The sequence below is a fragment of the Pelodiscus sinensis genome, chromosome 19 (genome assembly GCF_052426305.1).
Source record: "Pelodiscus sinensis isolate ZL-2025 chromosome 19, ASM5242630v1, whole genome shotgun sequence".
Classification (NCBI taxonomy): domain Eukaryota; kingdom Metazoa; phylum Chordata; order Testudines; family Trionychidae; genus Pelodiscus; species Pelodiscus sinensis.
The window spans coordinates 18,150,705-18,171,846 of NC_143070.1; the positions used below are offsets into that span (position 1 = coordinate 18,150,705).

Genomic DNA, 21,142 nt, shown 5'->3' on the forward strand with positions numbered 1-21,142 from the left:
GGCACGCTACTCGGTACCTGCATTTCCTCTGTGGTTTCATAATAGAACGGCCAGTGCATCACGGGAGCCCTGAGCTGCACAGATCGAGGCTGACGGCCAGTTAATGGGGGACCTCCTTTCCCCGCTCTGAGCCCTGGAGGGACATGCTTGGCCAATGGAGGATGAAGAGGGCTACATGGCGTTAAAACCCCGGCCAAAGCAGAGACAGCCAGGCTGCCGCCCCACTGCACTGGGGGCCCAAGGTAAGTGACTGAGTATCTGCTCTCACGACTCAGAAATTATAGGAGATGGCTTCAAAGAGACCCAAGGGAGCTGAAATTTACTAGGGATTGAGCATCTGCAGCTGTGACAGTCCCAGTGGGGGCTTTTTCATGCCGTGGGTCAGAGAAGGGTGAGGGAAAGTGGTCTGGGATGAGCAGATGACCCATGGAGTAAAATAGAACTTACTGCCAGAGAGTGAGAGAAAAATACTCCTTCTGTTTCCAATGACACCACTAAGGGCTTGATCCAGCTCATCCAGGGCAGAGGACTGGACTCGATGACCTCTCGAGGTCCCTTCCAGTCCTAGTATTCTATGATATGCACAGGATTTACTATCGTGAGTAGTACCATCGACTTCTGGCATGTTCTTCAGCACTACACAGGACCATTGCCCTGAGGGAAAATAGAAAAAGCACCCAGAGAATGTTAGGGGACAACAAATCCATGGGTGATGCTTGACTGATCACTGATAAAGGTATTTCCATTGAAGATTGAATGCAAACAATCGAATAAGACAACACTGCTGTGACAGACAATGGAAAATGTGCTGTACAGCCTGAACTTCTTTAGTCCAGCACCTCGGCACCTGACCGGTGCCAAATCAGAGAATTTGCCAGACCACAGAAGGCCAATATTGTCTAGCATCATCACCAACACGTCCACTGCTTGCTGGGCTCTGAGAAGACCATTAGGGGTAAATTAGAACTAACAGAACACGGAGAGCCAGCACTGGTGGCTATAAACAAACTTTAGGGGACCGCGGGAAACTTTGCCATACCCATGATAAGTGGACATCTGGCTAACTCAAATCATGCCAGACCACGGATGTTGCCAGACCAGAGAATGCCGGACTAGAGAGGTCCAACTTGTAGTCTTATTATAAAACTTAATTGTATGTAACACCTAAATCAAAATGTGCAACCTCCTTCAAGAGGTTCCCACAGCTTAGGACTTTGGTCTAATTCTAAATGAAGAAGGAAAAACTAGGTAGCAGTTTAAAGACTAACAAGATGGTTTAATAGGTGATGAGCTTTCGTGGGCCAGACCCACTTCCTCAGATCATATTCTGGAAGAGAATTGGCACAACCATATATACCAAAGGAATACAATGAAAAAATAAATTCAGATTTAGTGCAGAAGGTGGGGTGAGTCAGTTTTATAATGCTACATAGTTTTGTCTTTTGCTTTAGCAAGATCAGACTAGCACAGCTACCTCTCTATTACTATTCTAAATGAAGACTGATGCTGCATTCTCCAGAAGGACAGTTAGTGAGACGCTGTTGCACCAACTAAATGTGAACTTCAATGCTCACAGTCATTAATTCTTTCCTTCCATTCCTGGCTGGGACCGGGGAAATGCTGCAACAAATCTCTCCACTCATTTGCTTGAGATTGTAAAGGAATTTACCAGAATTGTGTTTCTACCCGTTTTGTGCTCACTTTCTGCCAATACTCCTGCTAACAAACTGCCTGGCAGAAGTAATTGCTTGAGGAATTATTAAATGTTTGGAAATGGGGATTTTTTTGGGTTAGGCAAATATTGAAAAATGTGCCCTGAAAACGTCACTGTGAGCTTCCAGCCTGTGTGGCAAAGGCGCCATTTAAAGGGGTTTCTAGGGGAGTTTTTGTACATGAGATCTACACACGGTGGGTGCCCCAGCCCCAGACAGAGTTCTTAAATGCTACACAGCTTGAGTGTGATATGTGACAGGGTTTGAAGCTGAACATTAGATGATCCTGAAAATACTGCCAGGGGCTCCAGTTAAAAGGTAGGAAACAAAGGGTAGGAATAAATGGTGAGCATCAAGGAAGATAAACAGTGGTGTCTCCCCGGGGTTTATATTGGGACCAGGGCTGATTAACATATTGGCTGCGTCTAGACTGGCATGATTTTGCACAAATACTTTTAATGGAAAAGTTTTTCCATTAAAAGTATTTGCGCAAGAGAACGTCTATACTGGCATGTGCCTTTGCGCAAAAGATTTGCTTTTGCGCAACAGCATCCGTGCCAGTGTAGGTGCTCTCTTGCGCAAGAAAGCTCCAATGGCCATTTTGGCCATCGGGCTTCCTTGCGCAAGAAATTAATGTTCCTGTCTACACTGGTCCTCTTGTGCAAGTATTCTTGCACAAGAGGGCTTATGCCTGAGCGGGAACATCAAAGTATTTGCGCAAGAAGCCCTGATTTTATACGTTACAAAGTCAGTGTTCTTGTGCAAAATCTTGCCAGTCTAGACGTGCCCATTCAGAAATAATCTGGAGAAAGAGGTAAACAGTGAGGATGCAAAGTGTTCAGATGATACAAAACTACTCAAAGTTAAATCCGAAGCAGACTGTGAAGAGCTACAAAGGGACCTCACAAAACTAGGTGATGGGGCAACAAAGTGACAGATGAAATTCAGTGCTCAGAAAGGCAAAGTAATCACACTGGAAAATGTGACCCCCACTATACTTACAGCAGTACGCCCACATATTGAGTATTGAATGCAGATCTGGTCATCCCATGTCAAAAAAAGATAGATCGGTTTTGGAAAGGGTACGGAAAATGGTAACAGAAATGATTAAGGAGTATGGAACAACATATGAGGAGAGATTAAAAAGGCTGGGTCTTTTCAGTTTGGAAAAGAGGTCTGTCTCTCTCGCTCTCTCATTTGTATTTGTAATAAAGTAAGAATAAACATTAGCATTGATAACCTGTCAAAAAGTCCTTTAAGTCAGTGTTTCTCAACCAGTGGTACGAGGACCCTTGCGAGTACTCGAGAGAAGTCTGGGGGGGGGTACGTCAACACAACTGAAATTTGGAGAAAACTGAATTTTTGTTTTAAGTTTTACAGCGCTTTATTATTTTTGTACTTTTTACACTCAAAAATTTCATTGCCTGCCCAGTTATAATTAAATTGTTTAAACAAATGTGTTGCAATGGTTAAAAAAAAAATTATGTGTCTGAAAACTGTAGGTACTGGGGGTACTTATAATTTTTTTAAAGGGGTACTTTATAAAAAAAGGTTCAGAAACACCGCTTTAAGTGACACAGAAATCTGAAATGGCGTCTCTGTTGTGAGAAGTGGGGACTGTAGGAAGCAGAGAGTGAGTGTAGCACAACGCCAATGGGAGGTACACCAGTGTTCCCTCTAATATTTATGTTCATGTGCAGAATGAATTTTGTTATGAGCACCGATGTGAAAGGGATGTGCATCTAGGCTGGATAGAAAATGGGGGAAGGTATCTTTTCCCTGACTGCAGCAGCTCCTGGCAGAGACACCTCTCCCCCGGCTATGGCAGCTCTGTGACTTGCAGAAAGGCATCTCTCCCCACCTCAGCCTTAAGCACTTGTGCATGGCTTGAGAGGCAGCTGCACAGCTAAATTAGGGGGTGACTGAATGTATCTCTCAGGAAGGAGCTGGTGGAGACACCTGGGATAAGTCTACACTGCAGCTGGGACCCTGCTTCCCCTCCCACGCAGAGACGGAAACTCACTCTGCTGGAGCTAGCATGCTACAAATAGCAGCATGGCCATTGCTGCGAGAGGGCAGCCCGGTCTCAGCCCATCTGGGTCCCCTGGACTCCTGGGTCTGAGCTTCAGTGGCTGAATCGAGCCACCGCCCAAGCCGTACCATCCACACGGCTGGTTTTAATCTTAGCTTGAGCAGAGCTACTGCCCGTCTTTCTGTCCGGGTTGGGGATCCTACCTCCCGGCTGCCGTGCCGACACATGTTCAGGGCTGGAGTTCCGGGGTTCTCCGAGTGCAGCTGTTCCTGCTGGGGTGAGAAGGAGCATAACCCATCGAGGGTTCCCACAGGGGAACATGACCCCTGGGTATGTTATTGACCCACATGCTAGAGGATGAAGCTGCATCACCCATAGGGACACTAGAAATCCATTTGCTATGGAAAAGACCCACAATTTGGAGGGGTTTTTTTGGCTTTTTGTTTTTTGTTTTTTAATAGAGACTCTTGAGTATTTACAGTTTGTGAAAAAAAAATTTAAAACACATATTAACCAACTGTACGGCAAGACCCAGTATCACTTCTTCAGTGCACACAACTGCCCCTTCTCGTGGTTGATTTCTGAATGCTGTTTAACATGACAAGGCTAAAAATATTCCAATAAACTGGTTCTGGCGCATGGAGGTTACTCAATGGCATAGCGGGAGCGAAGTTCTGGTTTTAATGCATCTCAGCGTTATTCTCAGTTCTCCTCCAGGACTAACTCAGAACGTGAACAGTGTTCATATAAAAAGCAAGTTTTGATTTATTTTTGGTGCATTTTTACACACAATTTCCTGGAAAATATAGACTACAGACGTGCACGTGGGGTAGCTGTAAGAGAAGCAAATTGAAGTTCTGTTATTTTTTTTGCATTGTAACATTTCATGATAATGACCGGCGGCAAACTGATCTAAAACGTGTAACTATATCTCTAAAACATTGTGTTCAACTGATACCTCTATATCGGGAGTGGGCAATAATTTTTAAAGGGGGGGCCTCTTAATGAATTTTAGTATGTGGTTATGGGCTCGATCCACCCCAATGGGGGTGGTCTGGGGAGTAGCCTTCCCTGAGTTGTCTGGGGCAAGAGGCTTTGAATTAAAAACACAGCAAAGGGCTTACCATTCTCACCCCTGCTGCTACCGCATTGCCTGGCAGCCGCCTGGGATTGCTGTGGCTATTTCAAGGGCTCACGGCTCCACCCCATGCTGGGATAGTGCCATGACTGGGAGCCATTTAAATAGGATCCCGCTGCCTGAGCCACAGCCTGGAAACTCACTGGCACGAGCAGCAGGATATAAATAGAAAGCATCAGATGCGGTCTACAGGCCGGATCAACGTGTTAGGTGAGATAGATCTAACCCCCGAGCGGCAAGCCCCATCGTGCCCAGCCCTGCTCTATAGATTGTGGATCAGGAAACTCAAGTTCAGCATTTCAGTTGAATCACAGGAAGACACAGAATTTTTCTTTTAATCAGTGAATTCAGGGGGTGGGGAGGTTAACCACAGAAAATGAGGGCCCCTGCTCACCAAACCCTGACTCTTCCAGGTTCCCCTCGGTACCAGCGCTGGATCTGGGTCGCCCTGGGGCTGGCCGGGGCTGGGTGCCTTGTCCTGTTGGTAGCTGTGATCGCGCTGGCTGTTCGGGGTAAGTGGTGCGAGGCCGCAGAGCAGGCACGTGGTTGTTATTCCTTCTAGAGAGTCACTCGCTTCGTCACTTGTGTGGGGCTGACTACACCTCCCAGGGGCTCCTGGCAGCCAGACCCCTCCCACATCCCATCTATACCCCTCCGTGTGCTTCTCCCCACATACCATTGTCCCCCCATTTGCCAGGGGCTCTGTGTCTTCCCCTCCCTCCATGCCAGGGGTTCTATGTGTCCCTGCCATTCCTCCCTCCCCCTAAAACCAGGGTCACACATTATCCCCCATGGCTCCCTCCAGTTTGTATCAGCACCAAAGTGGACACATGGGGCTGCTGGGAGGTTACAGCCTGGGGTTCGAGTGGCTAGTGGGGGGGACAGACTGGGATGTGGGATCAGAAGGTAGAGGGGTGACAGCACTGAGCCAAGGGCTGAATGGGCATGGGTGTGCAAGGCCACCTGGGGATGGGGGAAGAGGCTGAAGAGACCCATGAGCACAGGAGGTACAGGGACAAAAGCAGACATGCCTGAGTGAATAGGGAAGGTCTGGGGTCAGCCAGTGTCTGTCTGGTGGAGGCTCTTCAACACCCCTAACAATCCCATCCCTCGCCCCAAAAGAGAACTATTTTGTACTTCTCACTTCCACACCCGCCAACCCTCCAAGGTTCACTCCAGTCTCTTTTCTTCTCTTTCAGGCTTTCCGTTACCTCTGCCTCCCTCTGTAGACGGATTTGTTTTGCGCAAAAAAAAAAAAAAAACCTTTTGCACAAGATTCTTATGCCTCAAAAAAGGAGATATACAGATCTTGCACAAAAAGGGGGGTTTTGCACAAAAACACACCCGTCTACACTGCTAGGCTGTGTCTAGACTGCATCCCTTTTCCGTAAAAGGGATGCAAATTAGACACATCACAATTGCAAATGAAGTGGGGATTTAAATCTCCCCCCCTTCATTTGCATAAACATGGCTGCCGCTTTTTTCCGGCTCGGAGCTTTGCCGGAAAAAACTGCCAGTCTAGACGGGGCTCTTTTGGAAAATAAAGCCTTTTCCTCTTAAAGCCTTTTCCGAAAGATCCCTTATTCCTTATTTTATTTTCCAAAAGATCCCCGTCTAGACTGGCGCTTTTTTCTGGCAAAACTCCGAGCCAGAAAAAAACGGCAGCCATGTTTATGCAAATGAAGCGGGGGGGATTTAAATCCCCGCTTCATTTGCAATTGCGATATGTCTAATTTGCATCCCTTTTACGGAAAAGGGATGCAGTCTAGACACAGCCCTAGTTTTTACACAAAAACCTCTTGCGCAAAAAACATCGGAAGAGATTATGCAAATGAAGCATGAGAAAATGCTAATGACTGCTTCATTTGCATTGCCTCTTTTCTGCAAAAAAAAAAAAAAAGTAGTTTAGACATAGCCTTAGTGACTGACACTGTTTTGAAGTTTCCCAGTTGCAGGTCTCTGGTGACAAACAGAGCAGAGAGGCTTGGAATACATCAGAGAACAGGGAAACCAGAATCAAAAGCACTAAATGCAGCTTCTACCTGGAGGATTTCCAGTCTCGCTTGAAATCAATTCTATGCGAACCCCGGCATGGCAGCTTGGCAGGTAACCTGGTCACTTTTCCTGGAGGAATCTGCAGGACTCTCACTGTGACTGAAGACATGTCTCCATATTGAAGGGATACGATCAACTTGAAATACAAGAGGCTGGCTTCTCATTCACACCAAGGTCCTTTTATTTGTACCCCCCCTAGTCCAGCCACCTCCTGCTGCTCAAAAGCCTTTCATAAGCCCTCAAAAAGAATCATGAGATTTTTGAAAAAAACAACATTTTGGGGATTTTTGTTACTTTCTAATTTCTGGGCACCGAAAGTCAGATTTTTAAGCTTTTTTCATAAAACTTTTTTTAAACAAACCAAACTGCACTTAATCACCTGACTCCAAGAAAAACATACACACACAAATCACAAGACTTGCGATTAAAATGTGAGAATTGCCAACATGTGCAGTGAAAAGGATGTTAAATGTGCAAGAACGTTTCTGTTCCGGGTGGGAGAGGGGAGTTGAACCAAAAATTGGAAACAATCGACTGAAAAGTTTTTTCTGTGGTGATTTTCATTCTGGCAAAAAGGCAAATTTTGGCCAAGAAAAGTGGGCAGAAAATTCTCCTGGTAACTACAGCAGGAAACAATGTTCAGCCAGCAGGGTGATCTGTATTTTGACAGGGTACCTTTTAATGCTTTAGACACAATTGTGCTGGGCTATATCACCCCGGTGCTGCGGTCTTCTTTCATTGCATCACTCCCAGCTCGAGGATTCAAGGCCAATGCTGGAAGGGCCTGCTACGGTACCAATATGGTTATTTTACTCTTTCCTTATTTGCCTGAACAATCAGGTGAACAAGAAATAGGTCTGAGTGCACTTGTAGGCTCTCAAGTTTTACATTGAAAAATAAAACAATGCAGGGTTTTTTGTACATAATTCTATATTTGTAAGTTCAACTTTCATAATAGATTGCACAATGCTACTTGCACTAGGTAAACTGAAAAATACTAGTTTTTACCATGCAAATATTTGTAATCAAAACTGAATATAAAGTGAACGCTGTACACTTTGAATTGTGTGTTGCAACTGAAATAAAAATATTTAGAATGTGTAGAAAACAGCTAAAAATATTTAAATATCTGGTATTCTATTATTAGTAGTGTGATTGACACTTGACGGCCTTGGTAATTATTGATTTGTACTGCAGTAGTACCCAAGGGTCCACTCATGCCAGATGCTGTAAAACATTTTTTAAAAATTCCTGCCCAACTGAGCTTATAATTAACTAACAATAAATAATAAATCTCAGCTATTAGAGAAGCAGCAGTGACATCTGGTAGTCAGAGGAATTCCCACTGCCAGAGTGCAGGAAGGGTGGAAGATGCATCCCACAGCCTGCTGACATTGCAGGGTAGGCAATTTGCAGTCACCCAAACCGGAATCTGGACCGACTCAGATCCCCATATTCAAGAAGTACTATGGGATTTTTAACCATGACAAACAGTCCCTTGCTTTTAGCGCTGCCTGAGTCCTGGCACTGGCAGGGCACAGCGCCCCCTACTGCCAGACTGCAGCGCTGACATTTAAAGTGCAGAAAGCTGCAGTGCAGTTAAGTGGCAGTGTACGTTTAGCCTGAGTTTCCCTTGAGGTCTCCTGTAGACCTGCCTCTGGTCACCTTTTAAGAGCCGAGATGGTCCAATCGAGATACTCCCAGCCAGAGACTCCAGCACTAAGCCCAGAAGAGGACTGAATAAGAGCAGGTCTTTAGTAAGACATGAACACCAGGTAAAAGCTTCAATCTGTGACAACATTGTTCAGTCCTGGCCTACAGCATGCCTGGCTTTTTGGGCACTGCTCTGGGGAAAGCCCTCCCCACTTTTCCAATAGGGAAAATGGGAAGAGTAAAGTGTTTTCCTCCCATGAACACTAAATGAATCCCCCACCCCCATAAAATATACACACTGGCTACGTCTAGACTGGCATGATTTTCCGCGAATGCTTTTAACGGAAAAGTTTTCCGTTAAAAGTATTTGCGGAAAAGAGCATCTAGATTGGCACGGACGCTTTTCCGCAAAAGCACTTTTTGCGGAAAAGCATCCATGCCAATCTAGATGCGCTTTTGCGCAAAAAAGCCCCGATGGCCATTTTCATGATCGGGGCTTTTTTGCGCAAAATAAATCTGAGCTGTCTACACTGGCCCTTTTGCACAAAAGGACTTTTGCCCGAATGGGAGCAGCATAGTATTTCCGCAAGAAGCACTGACAATCTTACATGAGATCGTCAGTGTTCTTGCGGAAATTCAAGTGGCCAGTGTAGACAGCTGGCAAGTTTTTCCGCAAAAGCAAGTGCTTTTGCGGAAAAACTTGCCAGTCTAGACACAGCCACAGAGTCCAAAAAATGAACAATTTCAACTAAACTAAAAACTTTCATTTGGGTCCAAATGGCATTTTTTTACCATTAAACCAGATCTTTGAACAAGAGTTTTCAGCCGGATGCAGTTTGCATGTTCAGAACTGATGACACCTCTGTTCCTAACTCGCCCTTCAGGGGGTGCCGGGTGCAAACTTTGCCCCACGGACTGGCTGCTGCGTGGGGACAAGTGCTACTGGCTGTCGGAAGAGCGGAAAGACTGGGCTTGGAGCCAGAAGGACTGCTTGGGGAAGAGCTCGCGACTGCTCGTGCTCCAGAGCCAGGAGGAGATGGTAAAATATGGGCTCAAACTCCAACTGGAGAGAGTCGTGTGTCCTTAGTTACAATCCCCGGGCAGCTGTGATTATCCTGCCTGGGTCTCCCCTGTCTCATTTCTCATTTTCCAAACCCCACACTGTAGGGGTTGCTCCCCTTCTGGGGATTTGGCTTGTTTCAAGCTGCCCAGAACAGCACAGATCTCCCTCCCAGACTTGTCGTCTGGCTGCCACAGGCTTTCCACTCTCAGGCCCCTGAGTGGAGCAAATCACCACTCTCTTAAGCCATCCAATTGCCCCCTGCCCTAACTGACCTTGGGCTCCACCAGGCCTGGCTCCCGGTCATCTGCTTCCACCACTTGGGCCTGGGCTGAGAGGTAAATTAATCTCCTGTGAGGCTGATCCCAGGACTCCCTTAAAGGACCAACTCACCCCAAGGACTGATGCTGGTGTTACCAGGTCTGCCCAGACAGTCACATTTCCCTGCACTGCCCAGGGGTGAGGGTGAGTTAGCTCAGGTGCTGATGGGTTCTCCAGCTGGCAACCTGGGCAGAGCCACCGGATCCCGGAATGGGCATCTAATGGGAGCGCTAAGGGAATTCTAGCCTGTTAGAGCAAATTCAGCCCTCTCCCTCTGCTTGGCCCTCACAGGACTCCGTACAGAATGTTACGCAAGGTGAAAACTTTATCTGGATTGGCCTTAAAGCGATACCCCGCGGGGGGAAGTGGACCTGGGTGGACGGCTCCCCGTTAGACCCAGCGCGGTGAGTGCTGCCTTGTGTTTCCTGTTTGAGCTGTTTGAAGAAAGCTTCCTTTGTACAACTTGCTGATGTTCAATGTCCAGCGTCTGTTTAAGGCCTGGCTTGCACCTGAACATTTCACCAGTGTGGCTATGGCAGTTAAGGGTATTTTTCCTAACATAGCAGAGGGACTGGGGGGGAAGGGGCAGTAAGGGCCCTAATATTATGACATTTACCCCCATATACCTGTGCTTACAGCAGGGTAGCCTATCCTGAACAGGAAAACTGGCATAAGCTGTAGTGGTAGAAGCACCTATAGACATGTCCAGACCTTGTCTACACTGGAGGGTTTCCAGTGTAACTGAACCAGAAACACCTCCTAGGGTGCGTCTAGACCACATTCCTCTTTCGAAAGAGGAATGCAAATGAGGGAAATCGAAAATGCAAATGAAGCACAGGTTTTAAAATCTTGTGCTTTATTTGCATAATCTCGTCCGATGGCTTTTTCGAAAAAGGTGTTTTCGAAAAACAAAAATCAGTCTAGATGCAGTTCTTTCAAAAAAAAGCCCCTTTTTGGGGAAAAAAACCCTGTAAATCTCATTTTTTTTCAGGAGTAAGGGTTCATCTAGACTGATGGATGGGGGCTAGAAGTCATCTCTCTTCACTGAGGTGCTAGTTAGTCCCTTTGCTCCAATCCCTCTTTATTTACTCACAGGAGAGAATGAGGGAGACCTCCCCCCACGCCCCTCTGACTAACCCCTAGCTCAAGTGGCCAGAAAAGGTTCCCCTGCAGCCACAAGGGAATTTGAACTGGGGTCTCCCACTTTCCAGCTCAGCGCCTGAACCCCTGGGCTTCAAGCGGTCACAGTGTTTGTCTCTCCTTGCTGTTTGGTGGCTGCTCAGCTCTGGGCCCCAGCCAGGACGTGGCCTTTGAACCCTACCAGCTCAGAGCCCTCCGGGTAGAACCTGCCCTGCTGTGTCCCCTCATTTCTCAAACTGGGGGTGCCTTTTACCCAGCTTTGGTTTTTCTAAGGAAAGCCTCTGACCCACAACAAAAATCAGTCGTGGGTCACACCCAGCCCTACGGGAGGGAAGGTGGAGTTCAGAGGCACTGGTCTGCCCCTAGGATCTGGGGTGAGGCCAGAATTGAGGGGTTTAGAATGTGATAGGGGGCTCAGGACTGGGAGTTTTATCATGTGGGAGGGGTTCAGGTGCTGCTGTGGCTCTAAGGCCCTGCACCACTCCCACAAGCTGCCAGGATGTGATCAGGTGGATCTACATGGTGCCTGAAGTCCACACCTGCAGGTGCCACCCCTGCAGCTCCCACTGGCTGCAGTCCCCACCAATGGAAACCTCAAGGGTAGATGCATGTGGACTCTAAGCTTCCCTGATCAGACTGGCATCCTATTCCCCCCGCATAGTGGGGCAAGCTCTTCGTTTCAGCCCTGCAGTGGCTGTGGGTGGCGCCATAGCTCAGAGCTTCCAGCACATGACAAAGACTTGCCCTGGGCCAGATGAAATTAAGCCAGATCCAGCCTGCAGGCCAGAGATCCCCTGCCCCTGCAGTAGAATTTTATAACTCTGCACCCAATATAGCCACATCTAGCAGGACAATGATGATCAGCAAATTATGAATTTTCAAATGACACCTCACAAGGCAGGCTTTAACATGCGAAGGGGGGACGGGCATAGGGATACAGACTGTCACACATGCTGACCAGCTCAGGGCCCACAGGTGCATTAGACAGGGGAATGTCTGGATTCTGCTAGTTCGTACATCACACTGGGGTGTGGGCAGCCGGCAGCCTAGAGGGAGGCAGCCAAGTGCATGCCCAGAGACAGGCACGAGCGCCCAGGAAACCTCCCCTCTGAACATTCAGGAGCAGCCAGGGTTTGGTGGCAGCTGAGCCGGGGTTTGGTGAATCCCAGGGGAAAGCGGATTTGGGATGGAGGGGCCTGAAGGAGCCATTAGGCTCTTTAGTCCCTTTGTGAATCCAGCCCTCACCGTTCATCTGGACCAGCTCTCTGGCTCCCTGTGGCTGCCCCTTACCCAGGTCTCCTCTCACCCCTGAGACTCTGACTTGGCGTTTTAAAGGGACATCGAGCTGTGGGAGGTCTGGGTGACCAATGACAAAATGCCAAGTCACTGACCCCACGAAATTCAACCTCGTTCATTCCTTGCCAGAAACCCTTTCACCTCCTAGGCTGTCAGCTGGACTGATGCTCTGCAGGGTAGTGACAGAGACAGACAATTCCACAGCCAAGGTTCCCAGCAGAGCGAGGCAGGGGAGAGGCGGGGGGAGGTATCATTGAAGGGCCTTTCTTTGTTACGGGGACCCCCAGCGCTACTGATGCTGCCTTCAATCCTGCAGCTTCTCTGTGTTGGGCCCGGCAGACGGGAACAGCTGCGGCTGGATCAAAGGCAGCCGGATTCACTCGGAGACGTGCGGCGCGGAGCTCAAATGGATCTGCCAGAAGGAAGCTGCCGTGATCTAAACGGTGGGACGAAGGAGCCGTGTCTGGGTATCTAGGAGGAGCAGCACCCTGGGTTCAGGCTCAGCCAGCGGGTTTGCAGAGCTCAGAGCTGGGGCGGAGCCCCGGGAGGTGATGGGACTCAGGTGCCTCTGGCAGTCACAGCTCTTCCCTCCATCCTTCACCCTGGGCAGCCCCTGGGGAGAGATTTGTACCTGCCCTAAACCTGCAGTGAGTTCCCGCCCCATGCTGCTTCCCGGGATACGCGTTAGGGATGTTAGGAGGGGAGCAAATAGCAAAGCGTGTCATCGATAGAATTTCTACACGACTAGTCGATAAGGAAGCAAGCTTCCAGGAGCCTCCCCACTGCAACACTGCAGTTTAACTGTAGTAGGCTCCCTGCCCTGGCTGGGGCCCACTGCAGGCCAAGGCTGTTTCATGGCAGCACCCCCTGCTGCCTCTGAGAGAGGCAACAGTGAGGGGGGGAGGAGGGAAGGGGCAGCACTGTGGTGATAGTGCTGGGGGGAACCAGCTTTTAAGTCGGTACAGAGTGGAAGAGGGGGAAATGTGAGTAGGCAAATAGTTGACTCAAGTACTCAAGTACCCGGATAGTCAACTACTCGCTTATATCCCTAGTACTCACGGCTGGGAGGCACCTTGCCACCACCTGCCTCTAGCATGCAATCAGCTCCCCAACTCTGCCCCTGTAAGCTCTCCTCCATGCCTCGCAGACCAGCTGTCACTCGGCAAATTAGCAGCAGGCTCCCCTCGCTCCCGAGCATCCCCTTGCAGCATCCAGACCCTGGGACACGGGACACACAAAGTCACCTGGTGCTGCTTCCAAAGTCATAACCAGGATGTGTAATTGCAGCCTGCCAGCCATACCTGGGTCACTCTCTGGTTTTTCCAGTCTTGGTTACACAGCAGAGTGACCCCAATACATGCCCAGTCCTGGATTTCCCCCCAGAAATATAGGTTCTGTGTTGCCCAGCCTTCTCCTGGATGGGCTTGAGAGACTGGGATTGTTTTTGCTGTAAGGGAACCAGACACACAAATGTGCCACTTTAAATGGAATTACTAGGGTTGCCAGGTGTCTGATATCAACCCGGTCAGTCCGGAATTTTTGCCTCCTGTTCTGTAAAAAAATTTAGAAAATACCGGACACCTAAAATGTCTTGTATTTTCTGATTTTTTCCTGGCCAGGAGGCAAAAATCCTGGTTCCACAGGGGAGTTGTCTGGCCCGGAGCAGGGAGACAAGCCTGTTAGGGCCAAAAAGCTTCAAAAGCGTTTCTTAAAGGGGCCACGCCTTTTTTCTTTCCCCCTTTTTTTTTTTTTTTGCTTAACAATTCTCAGGGTGCTTTTTTTTTTCTTGCTCAACAACTTTGGTCTCCTCCTTTTTTTTTCTCTCAACAGAATTTTTTCCCTCATGGGTTTTTTTGGGGGAGGGAGGGTATTCGGTATTTTTGGTTAAACTATCTGGCAACCTTAAGAGTTACGCAGACAACAGAAACACACTGGATTGGGTTTAACAGTAATACAAGCTTATTAACCAAATAAGAGAGGATTTTAAGGGTGTGTAAGCACAGGCCATAAATAAAGGAAGAGTTTTATCTAGTTCTAAAACTTAAACTACAGAGGATTCAAAGTCAAGGCCTTACCCCAGCTTTCCAACACCACTGCCCAAACCTTTCAAGCCAGGCCCATGCCCACAAAGTCCAATGGCCATTTCTATTGTCTTCATAGGTCCAAAGAGAGAGAGGCAGTGGGGAGCTGGTGCTAGTGCTCCAGCTACAGCAACACATACCTCCCCTCCTCCTCCCACCGCATGTGGCTGATGTGCCAGTGTCAGCTGTCCCTACTTCTGGAGGGAGGGAGCCCTGCACCTCACAGGCCTGATCAAGGCAAGCCACAGCTTGGATCGCTCCCAGGGGCTGTAGGTTCCCCACTTCTGCTGTATGGCTTGGAGCATCTGAGAAATCATCTTGATAGCGATCGACATTTGGAGTAATCAGGTCACAATTAATTCATGCACAATGCTCCACCTTAGAATTTCCCCTTCCCCCCTATCTCCATGTGGGTTCCATTTCTGACTCCAACACGTGTGTGAACAATGATCTGGACACTTCATTGGCAGCACAGAGGGAATAAGATCACACGATCAAAGGGCTGTTAGAGCTGGATATATAACCCCCCCCAGGGATCCAGCTCTCACTGTTTCCCTGGATAGTAGGCAGGGAAAAGCAGCAAGCTGACGATGCTGTGCAATGAACGAGGTTTTCTCTCTCTTGTCCTATCATGGTGTCTCTCTCTGGTCTGAAAAAAATCTTCCTCTCTACTTTTGGAAAAGAATCTGAATGACCTCCCCTCCCCCACTTACCTTATTAAATGAAATTTACAAAAACCAATTGCAGCTCATTTTCAATGAAGTGTGCAGGGGAGGGAACGAAGTCCTATGTGCACTGCTCGGTATCCACATTTCCTGTGTGGTTTCATAGAAGAGCGGCCGGTGCTCACGGGAGCCCGGAGCTGCACAGATCACGCCTGATGGCCAGTTAATAGGGAGCCTCCTTTCCTTGCTCTGAACCCCGGGCTGGAAATCAAAGCAGGGACTCGCTTGGGCAATGGAGGGCTACACGGTATTAAACCTCCGGTCAAGGGAGAAGCAGCCAGACTGCCCTGCTTTGGCTGCAGCCCAAGGTAAGTGACTGAGCATCATCCCAGAGCATTTTGCCACACAGCAACTACTGGGGGTGGCTTCTTAGGGACCCAAGGGAGATGAAATTAACTGAGAGTTAGGTGCCCAGCTTCACTGGGCCGCTCTGACAGCCCAGGGTGGGGCCTTTGCGTGTCATGGCTCAGAGAGGGGGGAAGAGGGAAAGTGCCCTGGGATGAACAGACAATCCATGGAGTGAAACACAACTCACTGCCAGAGAGTGAGTGAAATTACTCCCTGCACTTCCAATGGCACCGCTAAGGGCTTGTCTGGTGAACACTCAATTATCGCCCTGCGATTTCCTACCGAGAACAGCACCATCGACTTCTGGCATGTTCTACAGCCGTGCACAGTGAACGTGCCCACTGGGAAGGCATCAAACCAACCGAGCACCCAGTAAATGTTGGGGCCATGACAAATGACAGGGGTGCTGCATGACTGGCCACCGGTATGTGTATTTTCCCTGGCCACTGAGTGCAAACCATTGGATAGGAGCATGCTGCTGTCACAGACAGTGGAGAATGGGCTGTGATGAAATCTAATGTCCATGGGCATTCAGGAGGTTCCCACAGTGTAAGATCTTGGTCTGAAAAACGACCGATTCTGCACTTTTGGTAATGACAAGGTAGCCAGATGAGGTGGCACCAATTGAAAATGAACCTCAGTGGTTACGGCCACTAATTCTTTCCTTCCATTCCCAGCGAGGACTGGGGATTATATGGCATTACATCCCTCCTTCTACTGAATTTTAACCACAACCACAGCTGCATGGCGGCCCTTTTCATGCTCACTTTCTGCAACTGTCCCAGCTGTCAAGAAATCCTTCCCCTTGTGAGATCCAGGGCCCAGGAGGCCTTGCTCCTCTGTGGTGTCTGGAGCTCCTGAACCCCAGGATCTGGGTGTCACTGGGAACTGGAGAGCCTGGGTAACTCCAAAAGGGGCCTGATTTCTCTCCCCTCTCCCACTGGAACTAGGATCTGGGGCCCAGCCTGTCTGGTGAGGTCTTTGCCTTTCTCTCTGCTGTCCCTCCACCCAGATCCGGGGGCTTCTTGCCTCCCTGCAGAGTCTTGCTCCTGTCCCCGTGTGGGTCAGGATCTGGGGAGACGGGGTCTGTTCCTACAGGGGAGGCTGGGAGGGAAGGGATGGGTTTGCTGGGCTATGAAATCTAGGGTTGCCAGATGGTTTAACCAAAACTACTGAACACCCCCCCTCCTCCCAAAAAATGGGGAAGAATTTTGTTGAGGAAAAAAAGGGGGAGACCAAAATTGTTGAGAAAAAAAGAAAAGGACCCTGAGAGTTGTTAAGCAAAAAAAATTAAATAATAATAATAATAATAATAATAATAATTTAAAAAAAAACCCAGCATGGCCCCTTTAAGAAATGCTTTTGAGACTTTTCGGCCCTAACAGGCTGCCGACGACCGTTCTGTCTGCCATATTGTGTCCCTGCTCCGGGCCAGACAGCTTCCCTGCAGAACTTGGTAAGCACCCAGGATTTTTGCCTCCTGTCCGTGAAAAAAATCAGAAAATACCAGACATTTTAGGTGTCCGGTATTTTCTGAATTTTCTTACCAGACAGGAAGCGAAAATACTGGACTGTCTGGGCTGATACCAGACACTTGGCAACCTTAGTGAAATCAGCCCCCAGCGGGGAAGGACTGGGAGATTCCCGTGGTTGGGCACAGGTAGGATCAGGTAGGTCAAAGCCCAGTAGGGAAGGATCCTGCCCTGGGATTCCACTGGGGGACGAGTTCGATGGGACCTTTAGGGGCATTTTTTTAACATCTTGTTTCCATGGAAACAAAGAGCCTGCGATCTGTCCCCAGGATGGCTCAGTGCCGGGAAGGGCGACTCCTAGTTCAGCTCCTCGCATGGCCAGGCACTTGACCTGGCCACCCAGGGAATGGGGAGAGGGCAGGGCTGAGCCGGGGGTTGGGGGATCAGGGCAGCTGCTCCTTGGGAGAGATCCCAGCATGGGAACAACAGGCGTTTGCAGCCCCAGAACAAGGAGCACGAGCCGGACACAGGGTCTGGAGCTCATAACTGGCATTTCCAGTGGGATTGCGGATTGAGCCCCAGTAGCGGTGACCCCAGGGCAAGCCCCCACATGGAAACAGACTGTCTGCCTCTGGGCGTGTCCCATGTAGCCTGGTGGAAGGAATCTCAGCACCGATACCCGCCCTGTCCCCCCACTTCTGCCCTCGTGTGTACCCACAGACAGGGCTTGGTCGTGGAGATCAGTTACAGGATCTAGGCACACACAGGTGAGAGACTAGTGCGCAGCCAGGTGACCAGCATTGCTTGTCTCAGACCCCTGTATCCTCTCCTCTCCTCAGTGCTACTGCCTTTGGGACCCCCATTGACATCACTGACTGCTGCTGTCATTGACCTCATGTGCTTAGACTCATAGAACACGAGAACCAGAAGGGACCTTGAGAGGTCATCAAGTCCAGTCCCCTGCCCTCACGGCAGGAGCAAACACCGTGTCGACCATTCCTGATAGATGTCTGTCCAACCTGCTCTTAAATATCTCTTGAGATGGAGATTCCACAAGCTCCCTAGGCAATTTATTCCAGTGTTTAATCACCCTGACGGTTAGGAACTTTTTCCTAATATCCAACCTTAATCTCCCTTGCTGCAGTTTAAGCCCATTGCTTCTTGTCCTGTCCTCAGAGGGCAAGGAGAATAATTTTTCACCCTCCTCCTTGTGACACCCTTTTAGATACTTGAAAACTGCCATCCTGTCCAGTCTCAGTCTTCTTTTTTCCAAACTAAACAAACCCAGTTCTTTCAGTTTTCCCTCATAGCTCATGGTTTCTAGAACTTTAATCATTTTTGTTGCTCTTCTCTGCACCTTCTCCAAATCTTTCTTGAAATGTGGTGCCCAGAATTGGGCACAATACTCCAACTGCGGTCTAATCAGCACAGAGAGCAGAAGAATTACTTCTTATGTTTTATTTCTGTTATTTCATCCCAGATATTTGCATTTTTGGGGGGAGGTTGTGGGGTTTTTTGGTTTTTTGCAATAGCATCACACTGTTGATTCATATTTAGCTGCTGGTCCCCTCTGGCCCCAGATCCATTTCGGCGGTATTCTTTCCTAGACAGTCACTTCCCATTTTTGTGTGTGAAACTGATTGTTCCTTCCTATGTGGAGCACTTTGCATTTGTCCTTATTGAATTTCATCCTATTTGACTCAGACCATTTCTCCACTTTGTCCAGGTCACTTTGAATTATCATTCTGTCCTCCAAAGCACTTGCAACCCCTCTCAGCTTGGTATCATCTGCAAACTTAATTAGCGGACTATACTATTATCTAAATTGTTGATGTAGATATTTAATAGAACCCATGCCAAAACTGATCTCCGTGGAACTCCACTTATTATGCTCTTCCAGTATAAAATACACTTTTTGGGATCCCCATTTAAAAATGTTACTAAAAAAATTAAATGGAAAAATGTAAACAATCCCTTTTTTAAGAAATTTGAAATAAAAATTATCTTCATAAAAATAACATTGTATTTTTGAAAAATGAAATCTTTTAAATAAATCACGTACATTTTCCTGTCATTTAAAAAATATGAATTAAGAAACCAAGCAAGGCTAGGTCTTATGTCTGCTCGTTTGTTAATAACTGCAGATGCCTTTTGCACAGTATGTAGTTCTTGTGCATAAATAGTTGCATATAAAAAGGTAAGTTTAGATGTCTGAAATAGTAGCTCTACATTAATTTGTCTGTGAGTTTTATCTGAATAATTTTTGCACGTTCAGTCTATCTGGTGTATGGTTTCATCTGCCACTGAAATGCAGCAGTTCTGGGATGTACCATATCGGCAGTTTAGCAGCAACACTTTAGAACAAGAACTAAAGAAGAATACCATAACCACAGTGCCAGAAATAGGTGTTTGTTTTTGTTCCAGTGCTAATCAGACAGGTCCTACAATCTCTAGTAATGCCATTTTTAGAAGTAACTCTAAGAGATGGATATTTATCTGTAGGACATTCAGAATTCTTTATCTGACCACAATAACTTCAACCTCCGATGTTCTGCCTGAACATCTTGACTTCATCCCTCTATTCCTGTTGTTTCATTCAGTACTTCCCATGAGAGATTGTTACAGCCACACTGAGGCTATGTCCAGACTACAGAGTTTTGTTGGGAAAACGGCCATTTTTCCGACAAAACTTGAGTTACGTCCACACTGCAAGCACGTTCTTTTGACAGTAAATTGAAAGAACAGAGGGCTTTTTGCTCAATTGGTAATCCTCATTCTACGAGGAAGAAGCCTTTTTGCGAAAGAGCTCTTTTGCAAAAAGGCATGTGGACAGGAAAGAGGGTGTTTTTTCAGAAGAGGGAAGAGGAAAAAGCACAGGTGTCCTGGTGGCCATTCTGTCCATAGCAATCACAGCTTACATGCGGGAGAGAGTGCATGCAGTCTGGATGCTATCTTTAGAAAAAGCACATCACTTTTTCAATGCTCTTTTGCAGTATGGACGCTCTCTTGTGCAAGAAGTTTTTTTGGAAGATCTCTTCTGAGAAAAGCTTCTTGCACAAGATGCCTGCAATCTAGACATAACCTGAGGTAAATATGCCCTTGCAAAGTCCTCTGCTGTTTGCTTGATTTCTGAGAAAAGAAATGGAGGCGTTCAACAATTAAACTGTTTATTTCAAAACTCTCACACTTCAGGTCCCTCCGCTCCTCACTTTTTGCAATTCACAGAGTAAGCTTGAAAAAACAGCAGAGAAAACCCAAGCCATTTGAAGGACATCCGGATTCCTAACACTCTTTGTCTCTTTAGGGCCTTGTTATTTGCACAGAGACCTTTGCTTTCTGTTCACTGCATAGCCCTGTTACCACTTGTTAACCAGTACTACAGCACCCTTGTGTGCTGCATTATTTATTTATTTATTTATTTTGCAAAGCCAGCAGATGAATTTTTATTCATTGCTCTGTTCAAGTTCTCAGAATACATCTTCACAGGCTAAACAGCTCTTTGGGACACCTGTTCTTCCTACAATCATTCCTCCTACAGTGGCATCTCCCCAATATATAAAATCAAACAGAAACATGTATTTTGTGATCACATTTTGGAAACATTATGGAGACAGGTGCGAATCTTGAATAAATTATTAGCGAGTTACGTATGAACTCTTTGCATGGAGCACTCCATTGAAAGACTCCGGTCATCTGAAGAAGTGGGCTGTGCCCACGAAAACTCATGATCCATCTAGTCTATAAAGTGCTACCAGACCTTTTGTTGTTTTTTTAAGTTTATCCTGTACAGAATAACTCAGCTACCCCCTGAAGCTTCCATTGAAAGAGTAAATTCTCATTCAAATCAATGGACACAGCTGGCCGGGACATCTTTAAAGACCAGGATGACAGAGGTCCAATGATGTAACAGTGGGCCCTTGGGTCCCAGGAGCAAGACTGCCATGTAAGGAGGACTTGGGGGCAGTTTGAACCCATCTGGATTTCATACTTGAGGTCTGCTTCAAGTGCATGTCCTCCAGAGACAGGTCTTAATTGCAAGAGTTTGACTGCTTCCAACTTTGCCTTGAGGCAGGGAGTTTGCTTATACACAGAGGGAGGAAAATGATTTA

At 47.5% G+C, this 21,142-nt stretch overlaps 2 protein-coding genes across 2 annotated transcripts in view; both read left to right on the plus strand.

The window, feature by feature from the left end:
* Positions 1–16,738, plus strand: LOC142823123 (killer cell lectin-like receptor subfamily F member 1). The gene is made up of 6 exons (XM_075913469.2): positions 1–242; positions 5,296–5,394; positions 6,824–6,988; positions 9,475–9,629; positions 10,263–10,375; positions 12,724–16,738. The coding sequence occupies exons 1-6, from the start codon at positions 155–157 to the stop codon at positions 12,845–12,847; spliced, it is 744 nt and encodes a 247-aa protein (XP_075769584.2). The 5' UTR covers positions 1–154; the 3' UTR covers positions 12,848–16,738.
* LOC142823081 (killer cell lectin-like receptor subfamily B member 1B allele C) overlaps positions 15,446–21,142 on the plus strand; it is a 20,481-nt gene continuing 14,784 nt past the window's right edge. The window contains exon 1 of the mRNA XM_075913371.2: positions 15,446–15,521. Within this exon, the coding sequence (XP_075769486.2) occupies positions 15,446–15,521 (76 nt within the window). The remainder of the gene's footprint in view (positions 15,522–21,142) is intronic.

Bases quoted from the DNA above. Each gene is read 5' to 3' on its own strand.
- LOC142823123 (XM_075913469.2), top strand. From the start codon at position 155: ATGGAGGATGAAGAGGGCTACATGGCGTTAAAACCCCGGCCAAAGCAG. The intron at 6,989-9,474 runs GTAACCTGGTCA...CTCGCCCTTCAG, and splicing joins CCGGCATGGCAGCTTGGCAG to GGGGTGCCGGGTGCAAACTT. The intron at 9,630-10,262 runs GTAAAATATGGG...TGGCCCTCACAG, and splicing joins TCCAGAGCCAGGAGGAGATG to GACTCCGTACAGAATGTTAC.